General features: G+C 34.8%; 1 protein-coding gene across 2 annotated transcripts; it reads left to right on the top strand.

The window, feature by feature from the left end:
• Positions 1–223: 223 nt before the first annotated feature.
• Positions 224–4897, top strand: LOC107948415 (uncharacterized). 2 transcript variants are annotated; one of them, XM_016882955.2, is made up of 7 exons: positions 254–764; positions 1236–1265; positions 1722–1820; positions 3686–3809; positions 3961–4270; positions 4394–4448; positions 4625–4897. In XM_016882955.2, exons 1-7 carry the CDS (start codon positions 606–608, stop codon positions 4691–4693), a joined length of 846 nt encoding a protein of 281 aa, XP_016738444.1. In that variant the 5' UTR covers positions 254–605; the 3' UTR covers positions 4694–4897. The 2 variants fall into 2 exon arrangements, with proteins under 2 accessions (XP_016738445.1, XP_016738444.1); XM_016882956.2 differs by lacking the exon at positions 1722–1820 and having other exon boundaries at positions 224–764.
• Positions 4898–17733: the final 12836 nt, after the last annotated feature.

Here is a 17733-nt window from a genome sequence, read left to right on the forward strand (position 1 = left end):
AATGGTTTTAGTATTTTTGATGTATTATATAATCTTAAAAATTATATAAAAAATTAATACGGTTGAGTCAGATCTAAATTTTAGCATTTTTATCCAGATTAAACTTGAGTAAAATTTTAGATACATTTTTCAAGTCACATCGAGCCTAGCAAATGATTTATTGGACACGACCCGAATTGACCATGAACACTTCTATGAGATAGTTGAGTGACGAAGATATAATAGTTTTGGGCTCTAAGTTAATCTTTAACCAACACCTATTCATCTGGGCCTAGCTTTAGCTCCCTTTGGAGTTTACTGATTCAGGTCTCTGCAATTGCCTGAGAACAATGGAAGGATCCATCCCCTAGCATCCAACCCCAAAACCCTTAATTTGAACATGTTTCGATTCGACTTTCTGCTTCGGTTTCATCATCAGCTAAAATTTCAGACATCCAAATCAACTGAGAAACATAAACTTCTGTTATCATCCTCCACCCGGAAAAGATTTAACCCTTTTGTTACTTAGAACCAATTCTTTTTACCACCAAAAAGAAATCCCAAAGCTTCCTCTATTGGTGCTGCTAATTTTGAAGAGAGTGTGTTTTGTCTTTATTTTATCGGTTATGCAGATACCTAGATGGCGAAACGTATTTCTACTGAAGAATTCATTGGTTCCACCTTTCTTATCTTCAAAAGCAACGGCTACTGTTGCAACAACCCACGTCGCTTCGTTTCATTCTACGCCTATTACCTGTGAAAAATGGAAGAGCAAATGGGATTTTGTGAGTTCGGGGGGAGCTTGAATTTCTATTTTATTTGAATGGCTGTAGATAGGGTTTCTGAAATTTCAAATCCTTGAATAGCTCTGATTTGTGGCATTTCTTAGATGAAAGAAATAGTCTTGTTCTCGGAGTGCTATGTAAATTAATCTTTAACGTCAAAAAATAAATTGAGAAATTTGAGCTTCAATGTTTCATGCTAAAAGTTTCTGCTTGCTGATTGTTATAGATGCTACCGTTGAGATTTATTCTATATTCATTATGTTTAGCTATTCTGTTCCTGGTTCTGATCAAAGTACTTCATCTTCTATGTGAATAAGTACGCCTACTTGTTCCCTCCTCTGGCCACCACCAGTTGCATAGATTTGAGCTTCAGATGTTTGTAATGCATGAAAATTTTGGTTTAGTAATTCGTATAAATCTGTATGCATTGCTTTTGATGAGAAAATTTAACAATTAACCATATTTTTGCAGGAGGAAAGAAGAACACAACAACCAACTAAGGTATATAGCTTTGGCAGCCTCTATTTATGTAATTATCTGCATGCATCTTTTAATCATCTTGTTCCTAGTATATCATATAGGCACGTTTTTAGATCGGTAATTTTCTGAAAACTTAGCAGACCAAATTCCAGTTCAAGTTTGTATCCGAGGATAACCATGCTTGATTGCTAAAACAGCTATCTTATTCATCTTGGACTGGGAACATTCCTAGCAATCTTTTAGTGCAAATAAAATTCTAATGCATCTCACAAAAGGATTCCCCATGATTAATTTTAATGTTCACATTGACCAGGTGATGGGTGTCTTCTAGTAACGGATTAAGATGTTGCTATTTGTTAATGTCATCCTTCCCAATTAGCTTTGTTATGAACCTTTTGTCTTCTTCTGGCATTTTATTTCTTACTTTTTATGTTCATAAAAAATGGAAATTTTCTGTCATTTCAAATATTAATGCAGAATCACATAAGATATACAGTACATCAAAAGCGTGCTGACACAAAGGGTGCTCTAAAAAACCTTCTCTATAATAGTGGTTGCTCAAATGTTTCATTCCAGGTAAACTTTTCTGGACTCCTATTTGGTTTAGAACCTTAATCTAATTCAAGATGTGAACTTCAATATTTTTTATGCACTATTTATGTTATAGTTATGGCGTAATTAGATTGTCATAAAATCTATTATTGAAACTTACTCTAACCTGTACGACTCACCCAATTGTCTGCATCAGAAGTTGACCTAACTTGATTTGACCATAAAAGTCTACAATCCAACCAAAATTGAAATTATCTGAACCTAAAATTGTCGAATTCAGAGATGATCCAGACCTGAATAAACCAAGATCCTAACGTTGTATTAAACTGGTTTTAACTTAAAACTAAACAATTTGAACCTGAAATGACTTAAACTTGAACTGAGCAAAACCCAAATTTTTTTATGCACTGAAGTTACCTGACCCAAACCCGACTACACTTGCCTGGTTGACACCCGTAGTTTCATTCCAATTTTATTTGCTTATTCTGATGTATTAAGGAGTTTTTCAATTATTTTACAAATAATGGACCAACAGTCTTCCCAGTGCTTTGGAGTTTCAATTGAAAGAATCCAATTTATATAGTTTTATCCAAGTTTGATTTTGGTCATGCTGAAAGTATTAGGACTGTTGAGGTGTCATCTAACCAAATGGACTACAAGTTGGCCGAATTGTAAATGTTTGGACATGTCAATAGTGCAATCTCATGGTAGAAGGTTGAATCCTGAGGACTAATTTATAGAGTGAGAATCATGGCACCCGGTTATCTTTTTCTGAAATCTTTGGAGAGAGAGCACCCTAAGAAATACCATTAATTTATGTTTGTTACATGCATATTTCGTCATGTTTGCTAACCAAAGTTTTTTATGCCTCTTTTTCTGCTAATTTTTATTTTTTGGATATGTTAAACCACAAGGGTGAATAGGAACATGTTAATTGAAAGGTTTTAGAGAATTATAGTAATACTTGAGTTGTTGAAGAGATGAAGGCTCTCGAATAATGGATCACAATGCCGATAATTTCCATTTTAGTTACTGATGTAACTGGCCGCTTGAGAGGCAGAATTTTAAATTTGTTTACTGTACTATTTTTCAAAACTTATCTTATACAAAGATGATAGATTCTATTAAACCATGCAATTGTTCAGTAATTGCACTGCAAAATCAAATGGGTTTTAGCATGGGTTATTGTGACAATTCATCGATAAAATTACTTTCGTATTCAATAAGCAGGATTTATGAATTTTAAAGGATCTTTCCACTCCCTAGGCAAATTATTTTATTAGGATAGGACCAAGTTTAAATTATTTTCTTTGGAGGAGCCAATCATGCATGAAAAATCTATCCAATCTGCCTACATTGTAGGCTAATAAAACCTCATTTCCCTGTTTGTTATTGCCATTTAATTATCTCCCACAAAAAACCTCTATGAAGCATGTTTACATTACATTACAAGTTGTAACATAAAACAAGTTAGTGTTCCCGAACAAACATAGGTTCAAGCCTTGAAATTAGTTTTTGTTTCTTCATTATTGGCATTGCTGTCGTTTATATGGAACCAAAATTGTTAAGTTTACGGTTCATACAACATCCCATAAAATATGCATCTAGGGTCCGAGCATAGAAGAAGCCTATGATTTCAGTTAGGCCGTTGAAAGACTGAGTTTTTGACGGACGATGATAAGTTGGTTTTTTTAAAAATCCAGTGGACTTGACATGCATGTAGAGCTTGAATGTTATTTATTTACCAAGAAACCATTGGACTGGAATGTATCTAAAACATGAATGCCTTTTATCTTCCTTCTGCTTTACATTGTACCAAAAGATTGAGTTTACAGTTTTCATTAGTACCTGAAATTAAAATATAAACCTTGACTTTGGCTTTTATCTAGGATGAAGTTCGAACATGGAAATTTGATGGGGCGGAAGGCTGGGATTCAGATGGTTCTGATAAGAAGCGGTGGTCAAGGTATTCTGGACGACATGCTGGGAAATCTAACCGCAAAAAAGTTAAACGTGAGCTTCCTCTTTCTTTTTTCATTCATTTCCCCTTATTGTTTATTGAAACACAACTAAAAAGAAAAAAAGAAGCCTCCTTTATGCACTATTTTTAGCAGAACTAGCTCTCATATTTGACACTCATTGTCCTTTTTGTTACATGGCGCAGGAAAGTTTAAAAGAGAGAGTTTCTCTGACGACTTTGATCATCCTGAGAGAATCTTTCAAGCTAAATTTGGGAACAAATGGTATACTTGGTCTTCTGGTGGAGATAAGTCTTTCAAGAATCCAGAATCTGGATTTGAGTGGAGAGAAAAATCAGGCTGGACAAATCAAAGAACGAAGGAGTGGGAAAATACTAGTGACTCTGAGTCTGAGTATGAGGAGGAGAAGTCATGTGATGTAGGATCATGTTCTGATAGAGAAATCCTTGGTTTGCCTCGAGCAGGCTCCATAAAGATTGAAGACGTTAAGAATGCGTAAGTACTCAACTTAATATTTGAGAGTCCTGTCATCTTGAAGATTGGACGTTACATATTTTTCCCTTGCTCCAATTCTTTTTATACGCATGTATTCTAAAGTTGATTAAAATTGCCATTCAGCTTTCGTGTATCAGCTTTGAAGTGGCATCCTGATAAGCATCAAGGTCCTTCACAGGTTAGTTAGAATTTGCAAAAATTTTGTTTTTGGCTGCTCATCTAATTCCAAACGAAATTTTTATGGATTTTTAATTTCCGGTTTATCAAATTTGTTGTGTTTCTGTAGTGAAGCGGATCCCGTCATGGTTTCTTTTTATTTTTTTGTAGTGACGTAACATCTATACATTTATGCAGGAGATGGCTGAAGAGAAATTTAAGATGTGTGTAGAGGCGTACAAATCATTATGCCATGCTCTATCCTAAGCCTTAGGAGGTTACATTGCTCCAACCAAGTGGGTGGTCTCGGAGAATAATAGCTAAGAGGTATAATTGAATCTGTTCTATTTTATTCTGATCATCATAATCATAGTCAAATTGTCAAAAAATTTGTTCGGCCCAACAATTGACAACGGTCCATTATTTTGTGGCTAAAACTCCAAAAAAAGTAATTACATTCTGATTTAGTAATACTCTCCTTTATCTTGCTTTTTTTTTGTTTTTTGGGTCTTGGTATGTTTCTTTCCCAATATTATTATATAGCTTTGAATTATACAAATCTACCCATGTAGTTTCTTGATTTAAGCTTCATTTGCCGCGTCATTTCCCGGACTCTTTACATGTTGCACATTGCACTTTGAGAACCTTATAATCCAGCTACCCGTGTATGACCAATGAATAGTATTTGGTTGGAAGCTTCTTCCAAAATAGCAGATTGAAACCCCATATGATAAGCAAATTCCAGAGTCTTGGGTGCTGCCAGAGCTTCAGCTATATTCAGGACCAGGACAAAACCCCAATGCCGCCAAAATTTCAATGAAATTTCCTCATTTTCTTGAAAACAAAACCAAAGTTTTTTTTTTAACTTTCTTTCAAATAAAATAAAAAAAAACATCACCTGGCACTAAATCAAACTCGACCTTTCCCATTCATTTTTCTAACAACCAAATAGAAAATAATACCCAAAAACGAAAAGGTACACTAACTACATTAAGATGGCAGCGATGCAAATCCCATTCAATATCAACAAATAGTCCTGTTAGGGAAACATAGCCCACAATTTGATTTGAAATCCACACGTCTAATATAAGGCCGACCCTTCTTGAAATTTCGTTGAAACAGTGTACTTGAATAGTGTTTAAACTTATCATATGGAATTGGGGTTGAAGAGTTCTCACAAAATTAATAAAACTGGGGTGTTTCACAATGTGGAGGGGATAGATACATTATGATCATCTTACCAATCTCGTGGTTGCAATTTTCTTGATTAAAACTAATGCTTACAATTCTCCAAGTTACTTATCTATTTTCCGTGCTTCGTAAGTGATATTACTAGATTCAGGGTAGATATCTGTAAATTTTTATAACGAACTATAGGGCGGATACCCAAGACAATATGTCTTTTGAAGTGATTAGTGCCAACTAGATTTGAACTGATAAGATAAGAAAATAAATTTATTTATTTAAATTTAATTTTAAAATATATATTGTCGATTTTTTTAATTCCATGTAGAGTTAAAAATGTCACATAGTACATTACTATTGATTGATTGTCTTTTAAATACTGTTAACTTTTTAGACTACAACATAAAGCAAAATGATAATTCTTATATCAAAATGGGACAAAAAAAAGTTTAAACACTGAATTGAAAATACGAGGAAATTCAAGGGTCAAATCTTGACATAAGCCTTAAATTAAGCTAAGTTAACTTTGCTTTGGGCAATTGAACAAGTTCTATAGGGTAAGTTTTCATAGGTCTTAACAAAATCAAATAAAAAACCGACACTAGATTTTTATCTCAATCAAGTTATGCCATATCTATAACATAAATAGTACATCAAAAAGATTGAAGCACATATCTTGAACCTGATAACCAAATATGAGTCTAGAAAAGTTTAACTAGAAAAAAACAATAAGAGGGAACTGCGACTTGTGAAAATGAGAGAGAAATTGGAAATATAAAAAGGGAGACATTAATATAAAAAGAATGTATTATTGCTATAACATCCCAAATGTGACGCCCTAAACCTGATTGGGACGGTCTGACCCGAATTCAAAACATCATATTAGCCACAAAGATGACTCTCTATTTAAAACTTTACGAACCACACCAACCAACCATTCATACCACACAATTGTAGAATATTCCATATAAGAAATTAGACCTAAGTGCATGCTTCTCTAAATTAATCGCAATTATAATGTAAAAAATCCCTTAAAAAAACAAACAGTCCATAATGTCCATTTACAACTCGATGGAAATTTTATCAAAAAAGTTGAAGTCTAATTCTAGTACTAATCCTTGGAACGACCCACATTGCCTTCACTTCAGAGCTTGAAATCTCAACACACATACTCAAAGAAAATGCCTTGCGATGGATCACTGATTTGCCACCCTTATTGCTAGCTCGCAAACTATTTATCTCCAAGGTAAAGTAAAGAGTGTGAGCTTGGGAAAACTTAGTGAGTACACATGCATACAACACAAGTAAACACACTAAACATGTAAGGATTTGAACATATTTGAACAATTCATATATAACATAATTTTCATACTCAACAGAGTGATATATTGATAATTCGTGAATATGAAATATAGTCGAATTATATACTCATTGGATAAATGGATCTCCAAAACACACCATATGACTCATAAAGTCGTACGATATCTCCATGTAAATGTAGCACATATACTCACACTCTCCAAACACACCACGCTATCTACGGTGAATGGAGCTATGCTCGACATTCCCTTATCTCTCCAACGCTATCTTCGGGCCACAATGCCCATCGCAATAAAAAAAGGGGTGAGTACTCACAATCCTATGGCATGCCAACTATATCATTCATGACATAGCTCACATAAACCATTGTTCACATATTTTATTTAGCATAGGGCACGCAATAGCTTAGTTTACATGCAATATAACTCAAAATCTTAGAATACATAGTTTAGCAAAGTAATACAGTTTGCCATAATAATATAATTCACCAAATTAACACAATTCACCATAATAATATAAGTCACCAAGTTAACATGGTTCACAATATAACATAATACTCAAATATAATTGGCTCGCACTACAGTTGAGCTTGCACTTAGCATTTCACGACAATATAATTTTGCACTAATCAAAACTCTCAATATCATAAATCTCATAATTCACTTACGAATTCGTACATACATAGATATGCATTATCGATAAAATTTACATGTTATAAGAGTCCACATTATATTATTTATTTTTATATTTGTTCGTAAATATTACAAAATCATATACAAATAAATATATTATATACATATGTATTTAATGACCTTTGTCACTTTAAATTTTAAGCATATATTAAAAGTCCCATAAATTTATATATTATATAAAATTAGACCCATAATTATATATACTGTATACAATATAACCATATATATTATATTATATTATAATATATTATATATATGACACCAAAATCCATTAATATATACTATATAATAAAACCATGCATATATATTATATAAAATAAAGCCATCCATATATATAATATATGCATAACCACCCACGCCAATATATATTTACATAACACAAAACTCACCGTACATATATATAACTAAACCTCTATACCTATATATTATATATATAATTACACCTACCTTTTTAATTCCTCAGCCATTAAAGCTCACCCACACATGCACAATAAATGCTTTCATCCTTATCATGTCAACTTCAGCAAACACTCACAAGACCAGCCCACAATGTATATATACACACACACCTATTTACGCATATATATATATATATATAAAACGTATATATATACACACACACCTATTTACGCATATATTATATATATACACATTTAAGACAGCCCACAATGTTCACACACACTCAAACCTTTAATGCACAATTCACTCACACACATTTGGCACCCTCAAGTTTGCACAGCATGCATATCCAGAAACTCAAGCAAGGCTTCAACGATTTGCACAAGAAAGAAAGAAAAAAAAAACCGAAGTTTGCATACCACAAGGCGGGGTTCATAGGCCTCATTTTGTCGTTCCGGATCTCGCAATTCATGTAAAAATACAACATATAAGTACACTCACCTGTAGTTCATCACGTCTCGTTAAATTAGACAACTTTTTACTTGTTTTTTTCTCGGTTTGTTGAGGCTCCACCAACGTTTTCAGCTTTGCACAAGAATATACATATTATTAAGCATTCAAAAACAATCTAGCTTACTCTTTTTATGTTCATACAACGACTCCCTACTCACACATACTTATTCAACTTATTTCGAACAATCTATTTCGCTTAATTTCTTCTTTTTAACTTAATTAAATCCTTAATTTCTATCTCCTAACCCTTAACTTGTGCCTAATTATAGATTTAGATATCTAACTTTACTCAATTTTTTAAAAAAAATGGGCTATTTGCCCTATAAGTCTTCCCCTATTCTACCCTGTTGTAATAACTTCCCTTTTTACCACTAGTTTTTTAATTTACACATTTAACTTCTACTTTAACCACTATTCCAAATTAGTCTTTATTATTATTATTATTATTATCATTTAACTAATGTCCAGTTTATTAATACCATAATTATTTAATTTAATTATTATTATTTTACTATTATTAACTAATTATTTATTTTATCCTATTTTAATTCATATGACACAAAATCCAAATTTTCTTTTAAACCCATAATCTAATGTCCAATTCTAGTTGCCCGGTTTTGGGGATGTGACACCAAAATCCCGTACAATGAATAATACTATTCCGAGAGAGTATACAGTGAAAATTTGAGGAAATTTGAAAAGAGATATTAAATGAATATTCTTATTGAGTTAATTTAAATTTTGTTGTGAATATGAGTGGCAGCATGAAATATTAGAAAAAGTATTAAATTAAAAATGTTGGGAAAATGTATCTAAACAGAGAAAAATGAAATGATAATGATTATTTGGCATGAGACTGATTAGGAGTATGTACTAGGTTAAGGAGAGTATGTATTAGGGTTAAGGAGTTTTTGATTCGGCTAATTTGAGTTAAAGTAAAATGTACATAAATTAAATTACAAATTTTCTATTTTATCGAGAAAGGTCATTAATGTAAAATTTTGCACGAACTATTAATAATTGAGGATGATAAGTGTGAATTATGAAAAACTTGAGGTACTAAGTGCCAAGAATGGAATTAGAGAAATGTAATAAGTGATAAGAGGCTAAAGTGCTTTTTTTTTTTTGCAAAAAAAACATTTTCGTCATTTCTCATTAAAATTATATTGGGAATATTAAATAGTTAGATTATACTATTGGAATCAATTTTGAGCCATTAGATTGGAAATTTGTGAAAAGATTAAATGCAAACCACAGAAATGACATGACTTTTGACTCAAATTTTTAATTAGTAAATAAAATATGGAAAGGTGAGATTTTTTCTCACCCTTACTTCCCCAAATTTTAGTAGCAACTATGGTGGAGGACCTCTCCTCCCATGGCTATTTCTTCTCCCTTTCACTCCTAGATAAATATCATTAAAAACAAAATTATAAGTTTAAATAATTAGTTAAATAGGTTGTTGATGTGATTATGAGTAATAATGTGTGAAAAATAATGGCTTAAAACGTTGTCTTATTTTATAAGAAAACTTTTAATAATAATAAGCCTAGATGCATAACATGAGTTAATAAGGGGCAAAATACCAATAAAAGTCAATTTTTTTAAAAATTTATGGAAATGGGCCCGGTAAATAATTAATTACCGGAATGGCCCAATTCCTCGAAAGTGCATCCATGTCAGAGAGTTGTCAAGGGACGTGGCAGGAAAATGCTTCCTCAAGGAAGCTCTTTGTCCATGTGGACAAAAAGCGCGCCCTCAAGGACGCTTTTTCCTGCCACGTCAGCTCTACCTTGGGGATGCGTTTTGCCCGGACGTGAACAGTAGCAACGTCTACTTTTTTGACCTTTGGTGACCCCCCAACGGTCAAAAAAAAAAATCAAAACCCCCATTTCATTTTTTTCACAACTAAATCCGTTCTCTCAATTTCTTTCTAATATTCTCTCAAATTCCTCTCAAATTCCTATTTAAAAAAGCTTTAATTTTTTAATTATTTTTAAAAAAGTTTTAAATTTTATTTTTTTGAATTTTTTTAAATCGTAAAAATTTGTATGAATTTAGCAATGGACGGAAAATTAATTTGTCTTGATGACAAGCACATATCCATCGAACAAATGAAAATGGTAAGTGTTAAATTTAATTTTTAAATATTATTTAAGATATTTTTTATTTATGCAATTTTAAATAATTATTATTTTATTATTTGTTATAAAAGTCTGTAGATCGGATATTGTAATGCTATATCTGTAATATGCACGGTCCTCCATCACCGTTGGTAGAGAATTACTTGCGGGAAGCGGGTTTTTGGCACGTGGCTACGGTAGTCTGGGGATGCAAGTTGGACTTGAAACTTATCAGTGCGTTGATTGAGAGGTGGAGACCCGAGAGGCACACATCCCATCTTCCATGTGGAGAGTCTACTATCACTTTGGAAGATGTGAATTTGTAATTGGGATTACCGGTGGACGAGTACGCAGTCACCGGGTTTGTTCAATTTGGTGATTGGGGAGCGGTATGCTATGAGCTTTTGGACGCTATTCCGGAGAATATTAACGGAGGTCGGATCGAGATGGGCTAGTTACGAGACACATTCCCAAATTCGATGATGATTCTACCGAACTAGAAAGAATCCGATATGCTCGATTCTTCAGATAATTGGAGGTTATCTGATGCCAGACTTGTCACAGAACCTTGTACATCTAAGATGGCTGCTGAAGCTGGTTGATTTTAGAGCAGCTGGTGAATTTAGTTGGGGGTCTGCCGTGTTGGCAACATTGTACCGGGAGATGTGCGGGGCAATGCGACCGAATAAAGCAAAAATCAGAGGTTGCCTATCACTATTGTAGTCATGGGCACGGTTTCGCTTTCCATTTTCACGTCATCGAGTGGACTAGCCGTATACATTCCTACTCATAACGAGGTAAATTTTATATTAGATTTTACAATTATTATGTAGATTTAAAATATAATCAAATGCTAAAAATTTATTTAATTAGGTGGAACCAGTCGATAAGTTATGCTTGATTATCTACCACTCTTGAAGATATACGGCTTCTATTAGACCAACGGTCGGAAGCACAAGTAAGTATTAAATAAAATAGATATTTCCATCATGAGATAGTCGATTGGTATTTAATATTTAGTATATAACTAATATTTCCATCATGGTCATATAGTTTCAATGGACACCATACGAGGATCCGGTAATTCGGGCAATAATTCCGGATGAGTACTTCCAAAATCCAAACGCTTGGCATGTGAAAGTCCCATTGGTCAACTTTGCGACTATGGACATGCACCAGTCGGACAGAGTTTTACGACAATTTGGATTCCGACAATCGATTCCCATGGCACCTGAGGTGTTGGATGATCATCACAAAATCTACCTACGGCAATTGCATACGGATTGGCTGAGATTCTGGTCATACTACATCTAAATGTGGAAAGATCGGTATGATTATATACCTACTGGGGAACCGATCATCGTTCCAGAGTTAGCATACATGCCATGGTTTAGGATCCATGGAAAGCCGTATTTACTGTCGGCAGAGGAGAGGCAGCGGCAATTGCGTGTCCAAAGGGAACGACGTGGCCCTTTAAATCCATAAGAAGGGGCGACGACGCAAGCCCAATGAGGCCTAGACATTCACCCGGCCCATCATCATCGCCCATACAATCACCAGGCCCAACAACAACACCGACACAGTCACCCGACCTAGTAGTTCAACTGACGATACCCACAGTACAGCCTTTTCAGATGATGCCAGGTGCGTATCCTAGCCCTTTTATATATCCTAACCCTTATATGTTTCCTTTTTCTAGTCCTATGGTAGGTTGGAGTCAATGGCCCGGTTCATCTCTATTTTTGATTACGCCGAGTGGACCACCGATGTATAGGCCAACATTGCACAAGGGATCGTAAGAAGGGCCGTCGAGGCCGTCGGGGAGCTCTTCTTTTTACCAAACTCTATCACCGTATGGGTTTCAAACCGCTTCGCCGTTGGTGATGCAAACACCTCCACAGTCACTATTCTATTAAGGTGGCTCATCGTTCCAACACCGATAACCAGATCCCCTACCGGAGGAACCAAAATCCCCGCTGGAGCAAGCACAACCCCCGTCGAAAGCTAGACAAAGGAGGAATCCAGAGCGTAACCGTCGACGGCCTCCATGTGGCACTAAATCCAGAGGGCACGGAGATTGATTTTTATTTGTACAAACATTTTGAATATTTTGATATTATTTGATGTAATGAAATAGAAATTATTCTATATTATTTCATGTACTAAAATAGAAATTTACTTATACATTTTTAATATAATAGAAATTCTTTTAAATAAGACAATATGTTGAATATTTCTATATTATTTCATTTAATAAAATAAAAGTTGTTTTGAATAAAGTAATTGTAATTTACTTTAATATTTTTAATAAAATAGATTTTCTTTTAAATAAGTCAATATTATGAATTTTTGTACCAATTTTTGATTTAAAAAAATATAAATAATACAAATTTTTTTACAATAACATTCAACTATTGCAATTTGGGCATGATCGGTTTGTATGGCCTAGGTTCCTACACCATCCGCACAAGTTCTGTTGACTGACTGTTTCTCAGATATCCATATTGTTACGTATTCTAGTCAAGCAAGGTCGACCTTTTGGTTTGCAACGTAATTCTCTATCTGGTAACAGCTTAAAGGGGAAAAGCAATACAGACAGCCACTTACGTTCATCTGGGACCAGTGGGAATACGTGTCTCCAGACGTTGTACATGTTTTCTAATTTGTACACTTCGTCGACATAGCTCATCAGATCCAGACGGAGATTCTGACAAGCTGCAATTACATGAGCGCATGGATAACGAAGTGCATCAAACATCCCACAGTCGCAAGTCCTATTTCACAAGTGTACACGATATTGCCCGCCACTAACACCTTGGTGCAGCCTGTCAAACTCTATCATGTGAAACCATAAGTTGTCTCGATTGTGACAGACTGTGTGCATGGTGTTTGCCCGTGCCTTGGCCTTGTTAATTTCGTGCACTACCTTACTGCACCATACATAGCCTCCTTACATCTGGCCTGCATAACTCCCTGCTCACTTTGGAAATAGCACTGCTAAATGAAAATATGTCTCTCGCACAACCGATGTTATTGGTAGATGGCGCGTTCCTTTTAGAACAGAATTTATGCATTCAGCCAGGTTTGAGGTCATATGACCATATCGTAGGCTGCCATCGTATGCTTGTGCCCACTGTTCGAAAGGTATGTTACAAAGGTAGTCCGCGCCTTTGTCGTTAATTGAACGCAAAACTGCCAACATCTCATGAAAACAATATTTATTTATTTCATACCCTGCTAATATAAGTTCATAGCGAATATTACATACTACTCTTTCAATTAGAATAAATCTAAAATGACAAACAAAATTATATTAATAGAGACTAAATGCCCATGTTGGTCACTTGTCATCGTTCACTCTTAGATGGATATTGCCTCTAGTAGTTGGAAGCAACGTGCCTTAGGCAATACCGATGGTGTGTGTGTGCTGCCATAAGCTTTCCTGTCGATCAATTGCAGCTAGTATGCCGGTGCCCTGATTCAAAATAACACAGATATCAGGTTGGGGGCACACATGCCTCCTTAAACTAGATAGAAAGAAATTCCAGTCATCAGCTGACTCCCCCGGTGTTATTACAAATGCAATTGGAAGAATTCTCCCACTGCCATCCTGTGCCACTGCTAGCAATAGCTGATGGGTATATCTACCAAACATAAAGGTACCATCAATTTGTACCAATGGCTTGCAGTATAGACATGCGTCTCGGCATTGCTTAAAGGTCCAAAACATGCGTTTGAACACTTGGCATCCACGTAGCAATCGGCCGTTGTAGTATGCATGTTCTGTTTCAAGGTCTGTTATGCAACCTAGGACGTATCTCTCTAGCACTTGAAACCACTGCCATATTTCATTATATGAAGCGTCCCACCGACTATGCATCTTCTCCAACGCCTTCTGCTTAGCTATCCAAGCCTTGCGGTAAAAGGGCATGTACCCCATTTGGCTACGAATATTGGCAATTTAGACTGACACTGAAGTCCTAGGATCTGCCTTCACCGTGGGTAGTATCAAGCTAGCTAACATAGCTGAATCCATCTTGGGATGATCTTGTGAAATACCTATAAACGGAGTACATTAAATAATGCAACATTACATAATAACAGTATTATTCAGAAACCTTAAATATTGTACCTGCAGTACATGTATGTGGACCTTTGTACTTTTTTATCTCTCACAACCCTGTCCTTTTCCTCAACGAGGCGTAGATTTTCCATGAACATGTACCGTCTTGCACTTCATACTTCGCCTTAAACTTATCAACTTTGGATTTAACCACGTGGTAGTTAACGTTGTTACTAATGCTATGTTGTTTCAAAGCACCAATAAAACTATCCTTATTAGAAAACTGATTACCAACTTCAAATTTACCCGAATCCAGTACCGAACTTGTACGATCGCACAACCGGTGTGGTAGATCTAGAAACTCCAATGCATCATCTGTAGACAGATCGACGTTATGCATATGGGCTGGAGGTGAGTATGCCCTGAATCGTGGAACTTTTTCTTCATCTGAACCTCCTTCAACATCTTTAGGTTCGATTGGAATAGGCTCCGGTTCATAAAATACTACAACTTCTGCACTATCGGGACTAGGCTATCGAGGTGGATCCACATCGGAGTCATATTCTAACCCACCATCATCTGCAACGTACAAGGTCCCTTCACCAGTGGACGTCGTAGGAAGTACATCATCCCTTCTTCTGGGTGTTTCATAACTTCCCTAATTGGATATAGATTGCCAACCACTAGAAGTTGATGCCGTTCCTCAGTACATATTTCCAGCATCAAACATCGACCCACCGAGGTGCATGTCTCATCCACTAACAGAATGTCATGTAGGGGATATGTATTCCATACCGCTACCAAACATGGGCTGTTCCGTATTTTGTAACCCACTAATCGAGTGTCGGGTAGGGGTCGTGTATACCTCTTGAACAACAGTCGCAAGTGTATCATTTGGTGATGTAAATTGTACATATAACTTCATATAGGGTTCTCCACTAGCGAGATGAGTCTACACCATTGCCTCCAAGCTACGAGTACCTTTTACGTCAAGCGAGTCATATGTCATCGGATAATAGAAGAACAAAATCGATACGTAATAGAAAAAACTTTCATTGGCGTTGTTCCAAAAATTTTACACCTAATTCTTTTACGAGGTTCTGTCAAATCTATGTTCTGGTTAAAAACCAGTCGCACTGTATTCTCCGATAAAAAAACAACACCGTTCTCAGTGTGGCAAACCTCACCATCATAGTAAATAACAGCACTAATACGTTCACTCATCTTTAATTTCTATCCTTCTTAGCCTCTCTAAAATTTTTTTGCTGTAACTTATGCAATCTGAGAAAAATTTTTGCCTCATTTATAGCCTCAGGCCAAACATGCGCTATTGTAAGAAAAGCGCGTCCACGTGGGAGCTTCTTTCAGTACTTTTGCTGACAATGCATCTTACTTAAAAGGTCTTTTTACACTATTTGCTCAGAAACGTTTACTCGAAATTATTTTTTCAGGAGCTACTGTAGCAAAACCACGTCCATGTGGGAGCTTTTTTCAGTACTTTTGCTGACAATGCATCCTGCTTAAAGCGTTTTTGGCACTATTTGCTCAGAAACGTCTACTCAAAATTATTTTTTCAAGAGCTACTGTAGCAAAAGCGCGTCCACATGGGAGCTTCTTCCCTTAAAATTTTTTAATTAAATTACTCAAGTAACCCTAAACCCTAATTTAATTAATTTTTTTCTGAAGAAACCATAAACACGAAACCTAATCCAATTTTGAAAAAATTATAATTAATTTAATTGACAAACCTTAAACTGTAATCCCTTATTTATTTAATTTTTTATCTAAAACTCTAAACCTAAAAAACACCAAAACTCTAACCCTAACCCTAAACCCTAAACCTAAAACCCTAACTGCAGGATACACGGGCAAAACGCTTCCTTGAGGAAGTATTTTTCTGCTTCGTCCCCTAACAACGCGCTGACATGGACGCGTTTTAGGGGAAATAAGGCCATTCCAGTAATTAATTATTTACAGGGCCCATTTCGATAAATTTTTTTAAAAATGAGCTTTTATATGTATTTTTCCCGTTAATAAGTGTCATAGGATTTTTAATGACATTTAAAGAAAACTGTTGTTTGATGATAAAATATGAGTATTTTCCATAAATTAGTATGATATAGTAAAATGATACAACAAAGCTAAAAGTGGTAATAATAGAAAAATGAAGTAATGAAAATCAGAAGTGTGTCGAAGAGAGTTCAAACTGAATATTAACATTAAACATCAAGTGTAATGTTGAATTTATTAAATGTGCAAGTGACTTAACTTCACAAATGTAACATCCTCTTTATGCCTTGTAGTTAGGAATAGTATTATGTCGGGTTAGGAATATTAGAGAATTTAAAAATAAATTAAATAAGAATTTTTGAGTGTTAGTGTAGAAAATAGTTAGACATGGTAGGAAAAAATACTTTGAGACAAGAATATTAATCTAGAATGTTGACTTAGTTGTAAGAGAATGGAAAGTATTGAGGCAAAAGTGGGGAAATTAAAAGTTTAAAAGATTATATTGAATTGGGGAAAAGAGGAGGAAGGACTAGAAGTGGATTTTATCAAAATAATGTATGATTCATACATGGTATTATGAAGAAAGATCAATGGTAGAATGGTAATTAATTAATAAGATAATTATGGAAACATCATTATTAATGATTAAAATGTGTTAAATGGTAATTGGTGGGCTAAATTGTTAATTATAGTTTTGTGGTTAAAATAATAGGATATTTTTACAGAATGGTGTAGAAAAATGATGAAGGATCATCCCATTATCATATTCAACCCACACCACTTTCATGTTTCACCTATTTCAACTTTTACTTTTATTACAATTAGGTCCTTCCATCATTTTGAAGCCTTTCAAAGATCAAATTCTTCAAATTCTTTCCTGATTTCTTAGTAAAATCAATAGAGGAGCCTTGTAACACCCCATACTCGGCCCGAATGCCAAATCTAGACTACAAGGTACTACACTTCATATCCAAAATTTAACTAACACATTCTTTAATATAT

This window comes from Gossypium hirsutum, chromosome D11 (assembly GCF_007990345.1).
Source record: "Gossypium hirsutum isolate 1008001.06 chromosome D11, Gossypium_hirsutum_v2.1, whole genome shotgun sequence".
Taxonomy (NCBI): Eukaryota; Viridiplantae; Streptophyta; class Magnoliopsida; order Malvales; family Malvaceae; genus Gossypium; species Gossypium hirsutum.